Source organism: Parus major, chromosome 1A (assembly GCF_001522545.3).
Source record: "Parus major isolate Abel chromosome 1A, Parus_major1.1, whole genome shotgun sequence".
In the NCBI taxonomy this organism is placed as follows: domain Eukaryota; kingdom Metazoa; phylum Chordata; class Aves; order Passeriformes; family Paridae; genus Parus; species Parus major.
Window position 1 is genome coordinate 11,754,775 of NC_031773.1, and position 21,363 is coordinate 11,776,137.

Consider the following 21,363-nt stretch of genomic DNA (forward strand, 5'->3'; position numbering starts at 1 on the left):
GCTGCTTTTCTTCTCTGAGACACACATCACATACCTCTGCTGGGGGAAAACCAGTCCAAAACATGGGATGAAGTCTTGTGTCTATAATTTTGTCTGATACATCAACTAGATTCCTGGAAATGATCCACAAAGTTGTTTTCCTCTTAAATTGTTAAATCCTGTTAAACGTTAAATTGCTAATAGAGTAACAGATACTTCCGAGCCACTACAGCTGCATGTGGTATGTTCAGCTGGTCTGACACGTATTCTTGCTGTAAAGAGGCACGGAATAATTAATATTGCAAAGGCAGCAGGACTCTGAATTACCAGCCATGTATCCAAAATGACTACAAAGCAACTGTCTGGTTATATTTTACTGACAAGGCATTTTATTTCTATCAGATTAAAACCGAACGATGTCAGGAAAAGCCTTTGCGTTTCATATTTGCCCATCTGCTGAGATGGTCTACTTTACTGAGTGACATCTGCTGTCACTTCCTACTTCTGTGGAATTTAGGAGTTCCAACCCTTAATCACATTTGTTCATTTTATTTTAGAGGAATTCAGTTCAAAAATTAGGGAACTACAGCTGGCTTGATGTCTTTGGCCAGTCAGAAGCTGCGAGGTAAAACAGCAACATACTGAGTTTTATGTCAAAGAGAAATTAAAAGAACATAAACAGTAAAAATAATCAGAAATATAGACTTTATAGCATGTGCCATTCCAGTTAGTGTTACAATCAGCTTTTGGTACAGTGCTCTTAAAGCTAAGTCAAAATATGCTGCTTAAAAAGGGGAAAAGGCCAGATTTGCTGCACAATCAACATGAAAAATGTTGTCTGTTAGTTGAACATCCTCAACTATGCAATGAAGATCAAAGCTATTGCTTAAAAGAAATGGGGCCACTCAGAAATGGTAGGTGTGGTATTTCACTTTTGATACTGGAAAAAGAGCAGTGAGGATGATAAAAAAGGGGAGACAAATTCTGGGGTTTATTATTATTTTAACAAGTAGGGTGGACTTTATTAAGATTAAACATAGGGAAAATTAAGATAAAAGATTAAGATTAAAGATTAAGATAAATATTAAGATAAAATATTTTTTAAAATTAAGACTAAAGATAGGGAGATTAAAATTAAAGACTGGGAAAGTCCTCAAACAACAATTTCTGGCTGTGATCACAAAGATGTCTTTACCAGCATTTAAACCCTCTTTATGTATGTTCTTGACTTAGAATCATAAAATAGATTATTTTCATGTACCTATCTAATTATGTAAAACTCAAACTAACAAAAAAATTAAAAAGTATTGATCTGGTATTCAAACCTTTTACAAAACTTACATACATCCTAGTTTCCATTAAGAATTTCTCCCCAGGGAAGGGGAGGAGGGTGAATATGCAATTGCACTACAGGACAGGTCAGATGGTTTTGCAAGTTACTGCCTTTGAATAGAATTTTCAATATTATTTTCAATATTGCTATTACTTAATACTATGGCTTTTAGTTCATATCACTGTTACTTCAGTAATCCTGAACTAGGATTATTTAAAACAGAAATCTGCTTTTTGGATATTTGCCTCTATCTTGACGAGCAAAGCTATATTTCTGGCTTTCTGAACAAATATATGATCAGAGCTCAGTTAATAACATCGCAGGAATGGGGGGCCAATTCAGCTTGGGAGGGAGGTGTCCTTCCCACTGCTCCCAGAGATGGAAATAAACAGTTTGTCAGCTCCGAGCAGAGAAGCAGGGGCAGGATATCATGCCATAAATATTCACACCTTCCTGTCCTCTGAAGGAAAAGTTGTACATAAAACCTTTTGAATGAGATTAGATTCAGTTTACTTTAAATCAGGAAATCCCAGGATGTGAATTAGACCTGAAAATGGGTAGTAAAACCTGCATGATGATTGCTGTAAACAAGTCTGGGTTAGTAAGCTACTGCATTAGAGAAAAAATGCTGTTTATTCCTTAAGGTGAGTATGTCACAGCAAGATTGATGCCTTGGTGAGGTTATTGCTAGATAAATCTGGCTAAGAGTTAGGATTATATTTTCAATATTAAGGTTTTGCATGTGTAATTATCTATGGGGAGCAGGGGGTACCCCAAACCATCCTCCAACCAAGAACAGCCAAATTTTTTTTTTACATACATACAAGGCAAGCTTGTCCTTGTGTTTCAGGAACAAAGTATTTTTTTCCCTTTGGAGTTATTTTATTCCTTTTGATAGACTTTCATCTGATGTTCACAGACTTCCAAAACTTTCAGAGAACAGCTAGAGAAAAGACAACCTTCATGGATTTGATTTTAAATGATGCATTTGAAGCTCAAACAGCAATTTTGTCTGTTGTCAAAAATTATGAGCAGCTTCTATTATAAAAGCCAGCCATTTCCATATACTGAATGTTCTGAAACACTAATTTATTTGGCTGGTGTTTTACATCTTTGGATTTTTTCCCAAGCCAAATTTCAATGAAACCAAATTTTCTCAATGTTGAGTCCAGGCACCAATGCTAATAGAAGGGGGCTTTCACTGGTAGAGTATAGGATTGCTACACATGTCCTGACAACTGCTTTGCTAATTCTGCTCAGCTAAACAGGAAAGAATAGAAAAGTGAAACAAAAGTATGTTTTTCAATTGTTTTGCTGCTTGTTTCACAGGAAGGGTAGCCCATAGCCAGGACCTGACTAACCCTGGCCACACTCAGCATATCCAATTAAAACAGACACAGGTTTTTTGTCTCTTTTAATTTAACATCTTAAGCTGATTTTGGCCATCTAAAGTACTTGTGAATATTTAACCTACCTTATTTTTTAAATGTCATGTAGGTAGCAGTACTTACTGCATAGTATTTCAGGAGAGATGTTGTGAAGGCACCACATCTCAGCTGTTTGTATCCAGGTATTCAGTTATTTGTATCCAGGCTGACAATGGCAGGCAAAATTAATTCTCACTTCAGCTTTGCCTCCAACAGCGTCAGATTTGCAGAAACCCAAGTCCTAAAGCTGTTGGTCTCTAAGATTTCTTAACAACACTGATCAGAAGCTGGTGTTTTGCTGAGATAAAACTGGGTGCCATCTGCAAGGGAAGCAATATTTTGCTCCTTATAGAGTGTGACGTCCTCCGCCTCTTGACAGCCTCTCGATAGTTCCTGCGAGTGCTTCCGTGGATAAGCAGATGAGATATCTAATGCTGGCTTTAAGGAGAATGAGTCTAATGGGGACTGCACAAGAAAGATTCACACAAAAATTGTGCAGAAGGGTTCAAATTGTGTCCTGAATGCAGTCTGAAAAACAAAAGGGCGCTGGGAAGAATCCCTTTTATCTAATGCTGCAAGATTACTTTTATTAATTTTGTTAATGGGATGAATAATGATTAGCGTTTGCTAAGGATTATAATTTTGTGATATCAATTGAATTAAGAAAAACTGGATAGTATAAATTACTAGTGGCCAAATCTGTCTGGCTTCCTAATAGTTTTTTCCAAAGTAATGAACCATGTTTGGTATAATGAATAGACCATGGGTTCTGGTAATTTTTAGGTGTATGTTTATCTTGGATTTTGACCAAGAAGAAGATGATTTTAATAATTTTAAAATATAGAATATTTAGTGCTGGATATATGAGAGGCACTGGTACAAAAATATACAGTGCACTGTTCGTTCAATTCTGCTTCTAAAACTTTCTGAAAAGATCACAAAAGCATTTTGATTTTTCTTTGAAGACACAACTTTGAAATTAGTTACAAATGTGTTTTTTAATTATGGCACTGTAGATCTTTAGACTTTTTAAACAGCTTTTCCTTATTTATAGAGAGAGTTCAGAGTACAAAGAGGTATTTTGAGTGCAAAAAGTATTCAAATTAAAAAACTGTAAGAACTGCATTCTGTTTTGTAATCATAGTCTATCTGTTCATAGAAACAAATATTTTTATTTCTAGCTGCTTTTCTTTCCCTGTGTGAAAAGGATTTTGACTATCTGTACTCTTGTATGTGGCCTGATAAACAATCTGAAATAAATATCTGGCCCTAGGGAAAAAAATGCCAATGGTGTTTGCCTTTCACATCAAAAATCAAATCTACCTTAGCATTAGTGAGAATTACAAATTTTGTAATATAAAGTCTCAGCTATTAATTTTCTGAAGGTTTCTGAGAGCAGCTATTTTTTGTTCCACTGGCAGATTTAGGCTGTTCCATTTTGGAAACACTGGGTAGTTATTTACATCTAAATAAAATTAAAGGGTTGATGAGCAGGCTAAAAGCCACCACTGTAAAACTGTAAAAGATGAGGAGAAGAATAATTACTAAATACATCTGATAAAAATCAATCAGGAGAATTTCATAAATGAAGTCCTAAAAGTTAATCTGAGACTAAAGCCTAGGAGGATGGGGCTCTGAGCAGTCTGTCCTTGCCAGGGGTGTGATCCTGGTTGGAGCAGGTGATCACCCACGGGTCCCTTCCCATCCACCTCCTGCCAGGATTCCCAATAACAGCAAATGTACTTTTCATGATTAATGCAGCTAATTTCCTTTAGATGAGAAGTCTGAGGAAATACTTATCTGGTTCAACTTCCTCTTAGTCTATTTATATTCAGAGATCTGATGTGCTTCCTGTGCTCACACAAATTTCTCTTCTAATGAACAAGTTCAGATCACAATTCATATTGCTTTTTGTGCTGAGAACATTAAGGAGAGGAAAATAATCCAAGCAGAAAGCTGTATTTCCCTCATGCCAGTGTCCAATTTATTCTGATGTAAAGCTATTTATAGTGTCTCTTTCTGAGATACAGCCAGCAGGTATGTGCTTGGGTAATAAGTCTGTTGCCAAATAAATAATTAGCTGATGCTAAATTTAACCACGCTCTTAAGTGCACCAACATCACATAACAAAAGCCCTTGCTGAAGGCAAAGTGAGCAGACTTGTTTAGACCTGGCTGAAATGGACACCCAGGAACTGTAGCTACTGAAACAACAGCATCATTAATGCTTCCAAAATACTTGCAGTTGCTCTTGGATGTCTGACAAAACAGTGCTCAGGAAGCATTTTCAACTGTGGTACCCACATCCTACACTGTAACATTATTGCCATTAAATAGTTAATGTCAAATTATGTGGAGGTTCTCTAAGGGAGAGGGCAACCTCTCAGTGAAGCTGGGCAGAGTGTAGATGATACCATGTGAAAGTAACTCAGTAGTACACTAACACATATCAATAAATAGAAAGAGATGCTTTATGTAACTGTGTTGAGCAGCCAGGGTCAGCTGTTAAGGTCTAGAATCAAGAAAATGAGCACCATAAGGTGCTGGTAAAGGTATTAAAACACTGCAGGAAAATACATGAAGTTTTATTTAGATCCCTACAGCCAGTCCACTCTAGAGAGGCAGTAGAAACACACACTGGGCCCAAGAACTGCTGTGTAAAAGGAGGTATCTTGAATTACAGATATGAAAGTCTTTTCCTTGGCTGCTTTAGTGAAATTCTCTGGCATCAAGAAAATCTAGGAAATAATTTTTCTCAAGCCAATCTGTGCTGATGTATCTCTCTTTTCTGAAACCTAGTAAAATCGATTGTCTGCCTTTAAATGTATATGAGGTAGATAACGATTAGCTTGGTAAAAATTGCTTTTTTGTAATTCCTGATGGATTTTTCTATATCTGCTATTATTTTTCAGTCCCTCACCCAATGGAGGAGCAGCCAGGGCTGTTTTGCTGAGGTGGGGGCTTCTCAGTTCCCCCCCACCCCAGAAACTACAGATGCTTTGTTGTATAATTCAAAAATGGACCTTTTTAATCATGCAAAAGTGTTATCCTCATACAATGATACAAGCAGGATTAATCTAGCATTTATTATTTGCAGTGTCTGTAATCCAGCATTTATTATTTCCAGTGACCAATTCCATAATGGCCCAGGTTTGTCTGTGAAGTGCTGGCACAGCCACCTGCCCTGGATCTGAATTCTGAGGCTCTTTATCTTTTCTGCTTTTCTTCATGTAGTAAATCTTTAACGCTCACATTTTAATTCCCAACAGAGGCTGAGAAACCCTGGTACAGAAGTAATAAAGACAATATTTCATTGTAACCTTGGGCTAGCCAAAACAACACAAATCATTTTGCCTCAAGGCCATTAAAATGTCTTTCAAATAGAGCATCAACTTCAAACCCTGGTTTCAATCTAGGTATTACCTAGGCAGCCCCTCTTGTAAAACTCAGAAAAATCAATAAACACCACCTAACATTTCCACATGCTCTGTGAAGAGTACTTGATGATATTACTTACCTGCCTGATTCTTTCACATTAGATGTAATGTATAGCCTATGCATCAACACAAAGAGATTTTCCACCGGAAAAGGGAAATTAGTCGGTTTCATGTCAGAGAATAGCAAATGGCAATTTGGGTAGCCAATGAAAAAAAAAAAACAACCCAAAACCCCACATTGTTTTACTGTGGGGAAAGGGGAAATGAAGCAAGCAGAAGAAATGCAGAATAGTGAATGACGCCAATTTTGGTATTGAGTAACATTATATTAAATTCACAAGATTTTCCCAAATGCATAGAAAAGAAATTAGGACAAACCAACCTGAGGGTTCAAATATTTTTAATGCTGTGCTCTTGTTGCTTAGAAGGGACAGAATTTAACCCTAGTAATAATGAATCTGTGGCCATCAGAACTGCCCTTCCCTGCTGGTACCACTATCAACACGACTGGGTGGATGTGCCATACCTGCACAGGAATCCTGGTGCTCTGTGGAAGGCACTGGAGGAATAAATTTGTGTGACTGAGGAAAATCATCCATGCAGGTGAGCAAAGCAAAGGAGGTGGTTCAACATGCCCAAAACACTTGGCACCACAGCTTCCTCTGTGAGACTTTTGGTGTTCAGCTAGCAAGATAGTGATGAATTTAAAAGATCAAATACTTTTCCATATTAAATTCAGAAAGGATTTATTTTTCACTTTAGTATTTCTCTAGAGATGTGTGAGTAAGTTTTGCTAAGAAACCTGAACGAAATCTCTTTCCAGTTCTGCTGAGGTTGTTTCACAAAATGCTATTACAGCATTTGTCTGTCATCCAATAGCTTCTGCTAATTGTAAAACTGACTAAACAAAACTGAAAATTAGGAGAAAATGATCTGCAGTGGTTCCTTTCAGCCAAGCTAAGACCTACATAGCAAAACACGTGTGGAAATGTTCTGAATGGTCTGAATTCAAGCAGAGGATAAACAGCATATAAACACTACCGTCAATATAACAGCTGCCACCAGATCTGCATTAAAACATGATAACATAAATGATAAAGGCATTCAGACTGTTACATGGGGCCAAATGCAGTCATCAGTGTTCTCATGGCTGAGCCAAAGTGGAAGTGGGGTATTTCTGGTGGGAAGCAGAAGGGATCATCATCCCATGCACATCTCTGCAGAGTAAGACAGAGGGGACAGCCCTGGCAGTGAGACTCTGTTTCCTCCACAGAAATACGTGGAGCTCAGTGAATCAGCTGCACTATTTATTTTTGTAAGATTATTTTTTCATCATGATCCTCTGTTTGCTGAGTTTAATGGCAAAGTAAATGTGAGTTCTGAAGCACAGAATCCTATCACATAAGGAGTAATCCAAAGAGCACATTCAACAATTCTATTGATGATGCTGATGATACAATAATAATAATAATCTGTAGATTGAACACACATCAAGGTAAAATAGTATTTCCATTATCTACATAATCAAATAAACTTTATAGTCTAATTCTTCAAGACCATACTGGTAACAAAGGCAAATTGCTGCTACAAATAATAAATGGAATAAATATACCTGAAAAAAATTTCATTTTGCCTTGTAAAGATGAACACTATCCATGCTTTGTCTTCAACAACCATCACCAAGACCATTAGGCCATGGATTTTTCTGAGTAAAACAGCTTTCACATAGATCCTAATGACCTTAATAGTTCAGGGAGAGAAATAAAATCTGCTGCTAATGATTCACTAACCTGATGTCTTAGGGTGAAGCAGACATGACATGAAAATCTTTTTGGAATCATTATGTTGAAGATCTGCATCCAAATCAGTGACCCTTACTCATATACTAATTAAAAGCAACATATAGCAGATTTTAAATAGTTTTATGAATTACAGTTACAGAGGACAGTGAAAACAACATCATTAAAACCAGACTGTAAATAAACTAAGCCACATAGAAATCCTTGATATGTGCATTGCACATACACCTCACCACTTAAAAAACATGACATTATAAATGTAAAGTCATCACAGGTACTACAATTACTCTGCAGTTAAGTACAGCTGATGGTCTGATGGATTTTAAAGGCTCAGGAAATCTGAAGTGAAGACAGGGGTGATTACTCAACCAGAAAATAAAGTTGCAAGAGTGGAAAGTGTGTTGAACAAGATTGGAGAAATTATTACTTCTGCTAACAGTTTAAGTGATTACACTGTAAGATTGTCAATGAAATATTTATGCAGGTAAAAGCATAGAGTTTGTAATTTTATTTCCTTTGGAGGAAGATAGAAAATGGGAAAATTATACTATAGAATGTATACTATGCTACAGAATAGTATATAGGTACTATAGAATGAAGATCACCCCTTGCAACGTCTCTGCACCAAAAAATCCTGAATAGCTGAATACCAATAGCAATATTTCTTAATAATACTTTAGCCATATTAAAACCAATAGATACACACATTTGCCCTTACTATAAGGTTCCATTAGAAAGATAGTAAGAAACATTGATAAACTGCTGGAAGGTATTTTTAGTGATTGCAATAGATTAATTTAATACATATGGAACCCTCTATGGAATACTTGTCAAATGCTGCAATCAACAATTAACTTGGTCAAATAATGAGGAACAATGGAAGGTCCAGTAGCAATAGATGGCAGAGAACTTACTGGATGATGTTAATGAAGCTAACAACAAACTGTAACTCTTGGTCAGCCCTGAAATGGTTGGGTGGACGATCATTGTAGGTTCCTTCCAACCGAAATGGTCCTATTCTATTCTATCCTATCCTATTCTATCCCAGAGGCATCAGGAGAAAAGAGCCATTCTTAATCTACAAGTAAGATCCAAATGCTTGTGATTCCAGACCAATGAGCAACTCACAACATGAGTGACCCATCTTCCAGATAATATCTACTGGGATTTTCCTGAGAGGAAAAACAGAGTCCATCTGGCAAAGTCACAAAGCATTCTCACGGATTAAAGCCTGATACTAAAACCCCACTGAAAACTGTTTTTACTGGAGGTTGATGTGCTAGATTTGTCTTCTCTTTAGCAATAGCTAAGGCATTTAGCATATGTTCTGTGCAGGGAAGATGCCTAAAGAATTTCCAGTGTCAAGGCCTGACAGCCTTCAGGCACTGAAGATTACCTTTGCTCATGCATTAACAACAAATAATGCTCCCAGAGAGCAGCTCCTTCATTGCCAGCTCAGTGGTATTCTCAGGGTCCACCAAAAGTTTAGGGACAGGATTTATTATTTATTTAGTGCAGGAAAAGTATTTTGCATCACCTTGAGATTCTTGTAAGAGGTTTCATTCATCAAGATAAGCATATACACCAATATTACTCATATGGAATGACCATAACTCAGGTCACTCATAATCAGTTAGGGGAAGATGCTTTATGATTACAAACAACTTAAATACTGCAGGTCATATATTTGCCATACAAAGGCAGTTTGAAGGGGACTGAAAATAAGGATTAATGGTTGACTCAAAGTAAAACCTGATAGATTAGGGAACCTAACATTTGCAAAAGTTTGTTATAATAATATTTTGGAAGGGAGAGGCCAAATCCAAGCTTTATCTCCAAATAAAGCCAAAAACCCTTTTGAACCTGCGTCTGTTTTTTTGTTTGCAAGACTAATGGCTTGGCCCTTAAGAAACAGAGTGGAAATGCCAAATGTTTGTAATATTTGAAGGTGTATTCCTTCTCAGAAGACAAAAAACCCTTCCCACATAAACCAATTTTGGTTTAATGTAAAATAGTACAGAGGTTAGATATTTTTAGTAAATTAGGGGGGGAAGAATTGCTAATTTGCTCTAGTAATGACAGAGGATCTTTGTGACAATGGCATGAATGTTGAAGGGAAAGAAATTTTAAAGTAGGATTATGCTTTACAAACATAATGTATTTATCCAGTATATGATACTGACAAAGTCATCCTGTTTTCAGAGGATTGTGAAGGAATTTTCATAACAAAGCTGAAAAGTGGGAGGTTTCCTTATCAAGCTATTCTCATTTCCAAATACTGTTAAACAGCCAGAAATTATCTAGTGATACTAAGACATAATGAGAGAGCCGTGGAACAAAGCTTTTCAAGGCAATATTTTCTAGTAACAACTTTACCTTGTTACACACCTGGCTCCAAGGAGCACGTGCCCTGGAGGCCAAGCTGAGTGTGATGCTCATCACAACATCTTCAGCTGCAGCAGAGGCCTGCAGAGGAGGGAGGGATGGGGAGCAGCTCTGAACTGTCCACGCAGAGCCTGCACAGCCACACACACCGCTGCCTCCAGAGCACGTGCTCAGGAGAACACACAAGGAACAAGCAAAAGCACAACAACCTGCACACCTCACACCTTGCCATTGCTCCCTCAAAGCCTTGCTTCTTCTCCCCAAGAGGTTTTATGTCTCTTTCTCCCTGTATCTAGCTCAGTTGCTAGTCTCTCAGTACAATGAATCACCTTCCACCGCAGTGGCCCACGTGAATGACAGATCATGTTCAACCCTGGGGAAGCCCAGGGATGCAGCTGGGGGGCAGAGGCTCAGATTTGGAGTGAGAAACAGAGAATATTTCAGCTAATGAATCAAACTAATGTTGTGTGGCAGCTGAGTCCAGAGGCTTTTGTGCAATATCCTGCAATTCCCAAGCTGTTGAATCAGATGTTCTGGCCTTAGAGAGCCCAAAGGCATTGCTTTAAATATCTCAATTAACAATCCCTCTGAACATCAAGGAAACTGCTAGACATGTCACTGTTGGGTCTTGGAGAAATGTAGTGATGGATGATTAAGACAGTTGAAGTAATCAAAATTTTCTGGACACTTGTGCATAGAATGCATGAGTGTAAATATCACCCCAGCCCTGGACCAGCTCTGAGTGGATGCTGCATGACAGACAAGTTCCTCTCATTCAGAATGGATACTGAACATAAATGCTGTCCTGTGTGCTGAAGATTCCTTACTGATTACCTTTCATCCTAATTAAGCCATCTTCTTAAGTACACCTTTCCAACTGTCTTGGCCTTTAAAGAGAAAAACTAACAAATACATGATGCATGAAGGAAACCACACAGAATATCAACTAATGAAAAATTCACTACTTTTTTACCCTTCCTGACCACAGAGTTTAAAAGGATCTGGAATTCATGGTGAAACCAGAATTCAGCATCAGAATTTTTAGCCTCGTTTTCTAGTTCCCTACTGCCTGTATTCCTGCAAATACAAAATTCCACCTGGTAATTAGTGGCAAGAGCATTTAAAGTGGGCGCTCTTTAATGATGCCAAAGCTATGTGACAAATTTAACATAAAGATACCCCCAAAAGGCTACAGCTTAAGCTGTTCCATGGCTGATAGAAAGTGGTAAGCATTCTTTTTTTTAAAAAAAGCAATTCCCTTGGATCAATCCCTAAATAGGGTTATGATTAAATCGGACGTTTGGGAATAAGCTGGAAACTGGATTCTAAAGCCAAGTATTGCTGAGCTCAGCAGCAGTCCCCTGGCTCACGCTGGCTTCTATCAGTTACAAAACCAATCTGCATTGTATTTCAAACTCAACACAGGCACATGGGGAAATATGATACATTTTCAACTGGAGGCTGAAATTTGATTTACTTGGATGTTTATCCACCCTCTCTGCTCCATCATACTGAGGATTTTACTGGTTCCTACTGGTATGGGTTCAGGCATTCTTTAAGGCATTCATGAAAATCCTGTCATATAGAGTATTTCCAGCTCAGCCTTTTCTTACCCCTATTTTTTATTTGACCTTTCCCATCTGATAAGCACAAATGTTCCTAGTGAAATATCAAGTCTCATTTTGAAACTTCTGTGAGCCTGCATCATTCTGCAGTTTACCTGCAGCAGACACCAGGCACTGGGCTGCTACAGCAGACATACACCTACCAGCCCTGCCTTACCCTGCTGTTAACCACCCTGGGTCACTGCAGAATAATCCAAAGATTTTTGTAAATTTTAATGAAAAGCGAAATTCCTCCATCATGGCAAACTTGCAGCTTTATAGGAGTCACATCTCCTTGTGCTTCTGCCGGTGAGCAACACATCCCAGCGGATCAAATGAGCTGCCACCCTTCCACTGTCTGAATGAAACTGCAGGGCAGTAACAGGCTGGTTTTCATCTGAGGTACCAAATATTTATGCACTAATTCAGTTGAGGATTGGATACATTTTTCTGGCTTTTTAAAACCAGTAATTCAAAATAAAAGGATAGATACCAGTTAGATGTATTAACATTGCAGTCAGTTGCAGGTACTGATGACTTGCAATACCCAAATGAACAACTTCAGGTAAAAATCAAATTTAAATGATGTATTTCTGAGCCTTCTAGGATTTTGATTTCCAATCCATTAAAAAACCCAAGCTGTTTTCCAGGCTACATGATTGTTTTTATTTTCAACTGAGATTTCTGGTGTTTAATCACACGTCTCTTGAGATACTTTTGGAGAATTACTTTTTAAAAAATAGGAATATGATTTGGAAACACATATCCAGGGGTCCAGAGAGGAAGCAGGCTACATTTCCTCCTTGCTTTTTTATTGAACCATTTATATCAAAAGAACATTTTTTTTCTTCATTCTTCATATTTTGAACACTGAGACATGAGTTAACAAATCAGGTGTGTTCCAAATTTGCCCTCAGCCCTAGCCACAGCCTTTACTGTAATTTATAGCCACAAATGCACAGTGAAATGTGCAATAACTCACAGTGTTCTAAGTAATATAGCATACAACCAGCTACTGATAATTTGGACTTAATAACATTTAGCCTTCATCTGCCCTACCTACTCTCTTTGTACAAATGTGTTAAAAACAGCACTACCTAGGTGCAACTTGGAATATATCAGGAGGGTTAAATGATAAAAGCCTTCTTTTTTCTTTTTGAAACTATAATCACACTTCAGAGAAAGAGCAAGAAATTATAATGTCAAACATCAGGCTATAACATAGGAGAAAAAAACAAAACTCAAACACAGCTCATCAGAGTATCCACTGGAGTCTTTCATTTCCAAAACTTAAAATGGTAGCTCCATATCATAAATAAATACACTGCAGTTTTTAAAATATTTTTTTAATCCCTCATATTGATTGTAACATCAACCAAAAAGTAACCCTGAACTTTAAGGCCATTTTCCTTTGCAGAAATGCCTTTTTGCACTTTCTCAGGTGGAAAGGTAATCTAAACTTACCAAGGGAAAATTGAAGGATGGATGCAGTAGTTGTGTTAAGGCCAGTGGTGGTCTATGGGAAGAGAAGAAAATATTTTTGTTAGATCAGCAAAACAATACATTCATCACTTGTTTTTCTTTGAAAGCATGGGAAATCTCTAGACACCTACATCTCCAGTGCATAGGACTGTTAACCACCAGCCCTTCCAGGCTGAGTGATCACGGACATTTTTGTTATGCCATTTTGATTATTGAAATCTCATCATATGTCAAAGCCAGATTTTTTTTCCACCATACTAATGTCTACCAAAAAAACCACATTTATGTGCAACAGGGTTGCTTGACCACTCCTTAAAAGATTGAAAAAAATGAACAGTTGGCAGAATCTACCCACAGCTGACAACCAGCCAGGACCTAGAAAGAGAAACACCACCAGCTCACCCTGCACTCAGCAACCCACCCTCCTCTGAGGCCTCTCTTTCTCTTTTTTTTTTGAATGCCTCCACATTTCAGTAGCTCAAATTAGAATGGTTCTTCTGAAAATGCCATAAAATAAAAAGCCCTGGTGTGTTGTGAAGGACACCTAATTGTTTGCAATTTATTTTGAAAGTTGGATTTAACAATACTGCTACTTAAGAACCAATGCATCCAAGAGCGAAAGAGACTGGGCTTCTTCCACTGCCAGTGCACACCTAGTTGAGCTATTCATTAAATGATGCCTTTGAAAGTAATGGATGGAGATCTGCATGAATTGGCATGAGGTTTTAGTGTGTTTTCTTTCTTTTCTACATACATATTACACACAGAAAATAATATCTTATAAATATTAAGGAGTGGGATCTTCACTGAAATGCATTGAAGATTAGCTGATAAAAAGACTACACGTCCTAACATGTAGTTTTAATTTTTAAACAAGAATAGGACAGCTGCATTTACATAACCCCTTTAAAAATACAGTCACATTCCCATTTAGGTCATTCTGCCAGGATCAATTCAGTATTAGGTATCACACTTACCCAGCCAAATAATAAATTGCTTTCTGATTTGATTTAAGAGAACCTATTATATTAGTTTTCATTCAATTAATTATGTTGTGCAAGTTATAATTTGAAAACAAAACCTTTATTGAGGTTCAATAGCTCATATCATCAAGAAATTAAACATATCAGTTATCACAGAAGGGATGTTCATGTAGACTTAGATTGTATTGAGAATCATTTCAGCAATGCTTTGGGAAAAAGCACTAGACTTCCTAAAAGTTTTTGCAAAATTCTGCATAGGGCTGCTTAGTTCAGACACTGCAGAGAGCATGGTAGGGTGCCTTTAGTAGGCATTTTCCTTTGCTTGCAACCTCTCTGATGCTGTACAATTTTCCAGTATTTTGCCAGTGGTAAATTCTCACCAACAGACAGAGACAGCTGGTATTAAAAAACCCTCTGCCTGCAGTAACAGGTGGCTGTTGGAAATCAGGAGAAAAGAAGGAGGTCAAGGTAGCAAATCAGCAGCTGTTAGAGCTGCTGATGTAAAATATTTCACAAATTCAACTCTTCTTGACTAAGTATTTTAAAGCAGTAATTCATGAGCTAGGAGCCATTAGCAGGAACAGAGGTTTCATGATCCATTTCAAGCAGGGACAGAATAGGATTAACAAAAATCATGGAGAATTTAAACAGGTATTAAAATTTGTGACAGAAAGAGGTATGTTGTGAAATTGCCAAAACAATTACAAATGAGAAACAGGTTGGTTCTAAGACAATAGGTATTAAATTTTGTCCATATGTATAATTTTGAGTATGTCCATACTCAAAAATAAAACTAGATCACACCTCTGGCATGAGCACTCTTGTGCTCATCCATAATGTTAAGCCTTTAGCGTGTTCTTGCAGAAGGATTTGATTTTTCTGCAACATTGCCGTAATATATATAAATACTTATATTTTTAGGCTGGTAACTGTTTATAAGCATAACAAATTTTTCAGATGATTATTTAATCACACCACTTTGGTAGCATAACAATTTTTTTCCAAATTCCTGATATTCCATGGTAGTGCTACTTTACCACACAGCAATATGACAACTGCAGTCCAAGAATGGATTTTGAAGCCAATTCCTGATTACCAAGGATAGTCTAAATTGAATATCAGCAGGGAGAAGACAGTTAATGAATGACAGTTCAAAACCTGCAGAGCTGGGACCCTGGGTTTGTTAAATGTCATAAATAGATTTTTTTCCAAGTAGTGTTACTTATGCTCAGTACTATAACTAAAAATGAATGTAAAAAATAGGAAAAATATCCCAGTGGTGTGACTTTCCTTATGCACAGGACATAAACCAATGCATGCCCTCTCAAGGTAGCTGGCAAAGCACAGCACATTCAAACAGGATGCAAAATAGCAGAGAGACCATTTAACACTCCCAAGAGGATTCCCTGGCTGGAGCTGGCTGCAAGGGAAATTCTTCTTTATATGTAAAATCTCTAAATCAGTTTTACGTGTGTTTATGACTTTTATACACCACATCAGCAATGTCAACATTGCATTTGTGTAATTCTGGTCCTGGTTAAGGAAGTAAAATCAACCCTGTGAAATTGTCAGTGTCTGAACTGAAGGGAGGATGCCTGGCCAAAACACTTCTGGTTTATGGACCTCTTCCATGTTTTCTCTTCAAATAGCTTTAATCAGCCTCTCCCTCCATTCAGAAGATCGTTGAAAACATGAAAATTAATTTTGAATTACATGGGCTTTGATCTGGCCTTTTAATTTTTCAGTGCTTTCCAAATCTCCCCTTTTATGTACATCACTGCAGCTAGCTGCCCAGCACCAGCATGTGGGCATTGGTTTATGTATTGCAATTCATTTTCCACTCCCAGATGACCTCAAGTTAATGCAAATTGCACCATGTTGTTTCTTACAACAATTTTATGACCAAACTACCCCCAACAAAATTAATTCTGTCCCATTCATCATGACTCAATCTGTTACATACACCTCCCTGTGACTGGCAGGTGCTTGCTCCAGGCTGCATTTAAGTCTGCAGGATGCATTGTTCACAAGTAATGTTTTACAACCAAATTAACATTTGTCAACAGGGACAAGAAAAAATGGGACAAGACTAATAAAATAATAAAAGAAAAATGAACCCTGTCTCTATTTAATTGTTGGATATAAAAAGAGAATGATGCCAGTTTGAAGACACAGTTCTATGTCCTTGACTTTTCAGTATTTCAGAGATACTTTACATGATTTGGATACATGCTGGATCAAGAGACTGTCCCTTGCCAACTATTGCAATAACTTTTGGTTGGCATCTACAGTTTCAAGCGCTGGGATGTTGCTGGGTGTACTTCTATGGACCTTGCTCAAGAGCACCTTTGCTAAATAGCAAACTTCCAAAGCACACCAACACCTCTGCAGCTGACACAGCTCCACAGCCTGCAGCCCAGCCCTGCAGACGAGGCAGCCTTCACTTACCAGCTCTCTGGGACCGTATGGCTCGCAGAAGGTGGCGGCGTTGCCGTGCATTATCACCCCGCAGTGCTCCCCAACCTCGCAGTTACTGCACTCAGACCTGCAGGGAGAGCACACCGTGTTCAGAATGGAAATCAGAGACTGCATCTTTGAGACTGTGTAAGATGTAAAATCAGGCTGCTGCGTCTTGGTGGTCAAATTGGACGGTTTGTTATCATGGTGCTGAACACAAAGCAACTGTGGGTATGATCCACTGGAGCTGTCCCTTCTGAAAGGCCCTGGTGATTCAATACTTACGGCAAACTGCCCCTCTAAAGCGGGGTGTCCCTGCTTGCTGAATGCAAAACATCTCACCATGGGAAAACCAGTTGAAATCTTACATATATAATTTTCCCTGAAGCTACTCTTCTTACAAGATCCTTGTGAACATTTGATTTGCCATACATAAACCCACCATCATGGAGTCACCACAAAGAACAGCTGAGGAGAAGTGGCTGGGATCAGCCCCCTTCCTGCTTGCAGGGTTATTTCCCCAAAGGCCAGGGTTGAGGCTGCAGTGAAACATGGCATTTGCTGTTGCTTCTATTTGCATTTGTCATATTCCATATTCCTAGAAACAGTTTCCACTCTGCTCACCTTTTAGGGGAAAAACAAAAAAGAAATTCTCAGAGAGGCTGGTAAGTGCTGAAGAGACAACTAAAGACACCTGTTCTGATAATTCTTAATTTAATATGAAGGACTTTGTGGGCAGCCTGGCTGTAGAACATAGGGAAAGGGCTGTTTCCCCCACCTTCTAGGACTGGGATATCAGATATTGGCATGAGGACAACATTTTCAAAAAACATTGGATATACACCTGGTCCCCAAGAAGCTGCCCACAATGGTGCTGACCAACATTGCCTTTGGGCATTCAAAGCTTAATTTAATAATCAAACCTGCAGGGAAATGTTTACTCCAGAAAAAAAGTCAGACATAAAAATATTTGAGTTGTTTTTCCTGAATGAGCATGCCAGTTAAGTAGTTCAGCAATTCACACTGATAGCATTTAGGATTTTGAATTTAAGCAGCAGAATAAAATATTCTAATAAAGTAGTATAGTTCAAATAAACTTCAGTGAATTAATATTTACTTAGAGATGTCACAGTCAGCAAATAATTTTATTTCTCAATAAAAGGCAAGAAGAGAGCATGTGAGTGAATAAAATATTACTTTTAGAGAAAGTACAGAAGCAGAGTTCACAGAGGACATGTTTAGATGCCATCTAATTTCACTTGATCCAAAGTTCTGACAACTAAAGAGCAGAGGGAGAGGAACTAGAAGAATTCCTGGGGTTCTGTAGGAGTCTGGCTGTTATAAAAATAATTTTCATTGTCTGCCGCTACATTTTTGAATTTTATAGTGGAGCATCTAGTCAGACTCCTGATATGTGTAAAGAGACAGACATAGCAGGAAAACTTGGTTATGGATACTTTTTAGAGACCACTTAGTCCTTCCTAAAAGGTCAGGCTACATAATCCAAGGGATATTTTAATTCTGTAATTCCCATACTTCAACTAACAAAAAGTGTTTCATCTGTTCTACTTCTGTAATGTGGTCAATGAAATATTGTCTGGAAATCCAGAAATGCTGTCCTGCTAATACAGCAGTTTCATCATTGGTTGTCTTTCCTAGGATGACTCCTCTCATACAAAATTGGATGGCTGTTGGTAATCCTGATTCAAACCTTTGTGCTCTCTTTGAAGTGCATTACCTTTGACAATAAACTGCTCATTAACTTGACAAGAATGCATGAAGAGCAAGATAATTGATCTGCTGTTCCTCAGATCATCGTCATAGTACTACGTGTTTAGAAACGATCCAATTTGCTCCTCTCCTGGTGCAGACAGGAAGGTTAATTCCTTTTCTATTTATACAAACAGAAGACACTATTAATTGCCCTAGCTGGGTGCAGCTTTCCACATTATCCTTCTCACCTGCCTGATCTAAGATCTTAGCGCATTAAAATCACTTCAGCTTTCTCTTCACAGCTGGTCCTCGCTGACACTGCTGACATGTGTCGCATTTATGGAGATGACTTCTCCACAGACCTGCCATCTCTCTCATCTCTGGATTAGAGAGTCCCACCTCTCTCTGCTATTGTTCTTCACTTTGCTGAAGGGGAAACATCTGCTGTTTCCCCACCCCTATTTGTAATTTTTTTCCCTCTACAATACCTGAGCATGTGGATATTATATTGACTGATGTCTGAACCATAAAGAAGATAAACATCTCAAACTGCCAGGAGATTTTAAAACATAAATCTTTCTGAAGTTTAATCCCACAGTTTTAGTGCAATTTGGAAACCACTTTAGAACCTCTCTCCTGTCACAAAGCTTTCCTCAACCTCTTTGCCACTGGAAATATCACTGTACCTGTACATTTCTCATATGCCATGAAGAAGTGATGACCAAGAGAATCTCTGTTTCTTATTGATTGATTTTACACGCTCAGGTATTCTTCATGTCATCTTTGACAAGTGTGCCTTCTGTAAGTGACTACTGCTTGGTGTGCTGATAGGCTTTGAGATGAAACATGACATCAGGTTGGGAAGGAGAATTAGCCAGAAATACACTTCTGTACTGGCTCTTTCTCCTTTAAATGTACGGAACCCCCTGCTTTCTGCAGTCCTACTATTAAAATTGTTTTATATAGAAAAATGCACTAATGCCAACATTTATTCTTTACTAATTTATGCATCTTCTTAACACTAAGAATATCTAATCATAGCATTAAACAGAACATTTTCTTATATTTGTTCTTGTTTAGCCTGGTTTAGTTCTTATATAGCACCTTTGCACTTTTTATGCTCTCCACTGCAGTTTGATGAGGTTACATGCAGGCAAACTGGTCACAGGAACAGGTGCTCAATGACTTAGACAGTCTTCTTCATACTACACACATTGGACCTCTACTCATCCAGCCATTCCCTGACAAGTGGTACCTGCTGCAGGTTCCCTTTCCCTGCTGAAGAGATCAGTTACTTCCATGGTTCCTGAGGTTTCTGATCTAAGGGTCCTGTCAGTTTTCAGAAAGTCTCATGGACACTAATAGCTTATATTATTTCAATTTTCTAATTGAAAAATGTACTAAACACTTCTAGTTAGTTCAACAAGTCAGCAGTGGCTGGCTGAGCATGGACATTGGTGCTACATTTACAGTGGTGTGGGATCACCTACTTACCTTAAATTCCACAGCTAATGCACATCAGATACATAACACATTGGACATTTATGATTGTGTGAAGCACACTTTTTTCACAAGACAAGAGATCTTTGTAAGGTTGGTGGCAAATAAAACCCAAGAAATGAGGAAATCTTTGCTTAAGCAAGGAGGTTTTGCCTATGGGTTGGGGACTTTGGGAATGACCATATCCTGACATGACTGGATACTGCAAGAAAAGATTATAAACATTAGTTGGACAAACCATACGAGAAAATTCTCATGGTGGGTGGTTTCCCAAGAAAATGAAAAAGATGGGACATGGTCCCATTCCTACACTCCCAGTAGAGAAATCCTTCTTTATTCTGTGTATCTTCCATTCACATAAGCATGTGTCCTGTCCTGTTACTTCCTCCTCTCTCTGTCCCTTTCCCACTTCAGCAATTTCTCCTGTTTTCTTTCAGTCACCAAATTTTGATATAGGTCAGGAACTGTGATGCTGTAACTTTTCTTTTACAAAGAGCCTTATCCCAACCTTCCCTTTCTCTTCTCTCTGCAACTCCAAACACACTTGTAGCCACTCCTCCCCTGCTTCAGAGCCTCCAAAGAAACAGATGGCTGCTGGGAAGAATGTCTTATAATGCATTTGAAAGAGCAGGCAGTCACTCTCAAAATCATACAGTGCCCTTGTGCAAAGTAGTTATGAGATGTGAGGTCTCTCCCAGCAATGGAGTGACACACAGGCTCTGCTGGGACTCATAAAATTGGACACACAGAGAGGATATAAACTGCTTAGCTGTGCACTTGGATGGTACATCTCTGCCAGAGCTGCACATGCCAGAAGGGCAATCAGGAGTGGGAAAATATTAATTGCTTCCAAGCCAGTGTTATGTAGGATTTGGGAAGAAAAGCCAGGAGGAAAACACAAACACTTCTCTTTTCATCTGTACAAATAATGGCCTCAGAAACGATTAGAGTGGGTGGGTGTAAGTGGCCCCATGGCACGGCCCTGCTGGGGTGTCTGTGCACACGAGGCAGCTGCTCCGCACAGACCGAGCAGAGCTGGAAATACTGCTCCAGCACTCACTGCAATTGGTTGTGGTAAAGATGGGATTTTAGCAGCTGCCAGGGGAAAAACACAATTTTAGGGTGGATGGCAACAACTGTTAATAATTCCTGATTTTACTCCCACTAGACAATCAAATGAGAATGAGCTTTCTGCCACTAAGTGGGTCTTCACTGGAGGCAGGGCTACTGCAGAAATTCTATGTGTTGTAAAGCTCATGGTACCT

General features: G+C 38.4%; 1 protein-coding gene across 2 annotated transcripts in view; it reads right to left on the reverse strand.

Annotated features, from left to right (window-relative positions):
• The window catches only part of RELN (reelin), a 271,266-nt gene that overhangs the window by 129,067 nt on the left and 120,836 nt on the right, over positions 1–21,363 (reverse strand). For both annotated transcript variants that reach the window (XM_015628416.3, XM_015628417.3), the window contains exons 7-8: positions 16,877–16,973; positions 13,428–13,479 (exon numbers count right to left, since the gene is read on the reverse strand). In XM_015628416.3, the coding sequence (XP_015483902.1) occupies positions 13,428–13,479; positions 16,877–16,973 (149 nt within the window). The remainder of the gene's footprint in view (positions 1–13,427; positions 13,480–16,876; positions 16,974–21,363) is intronic.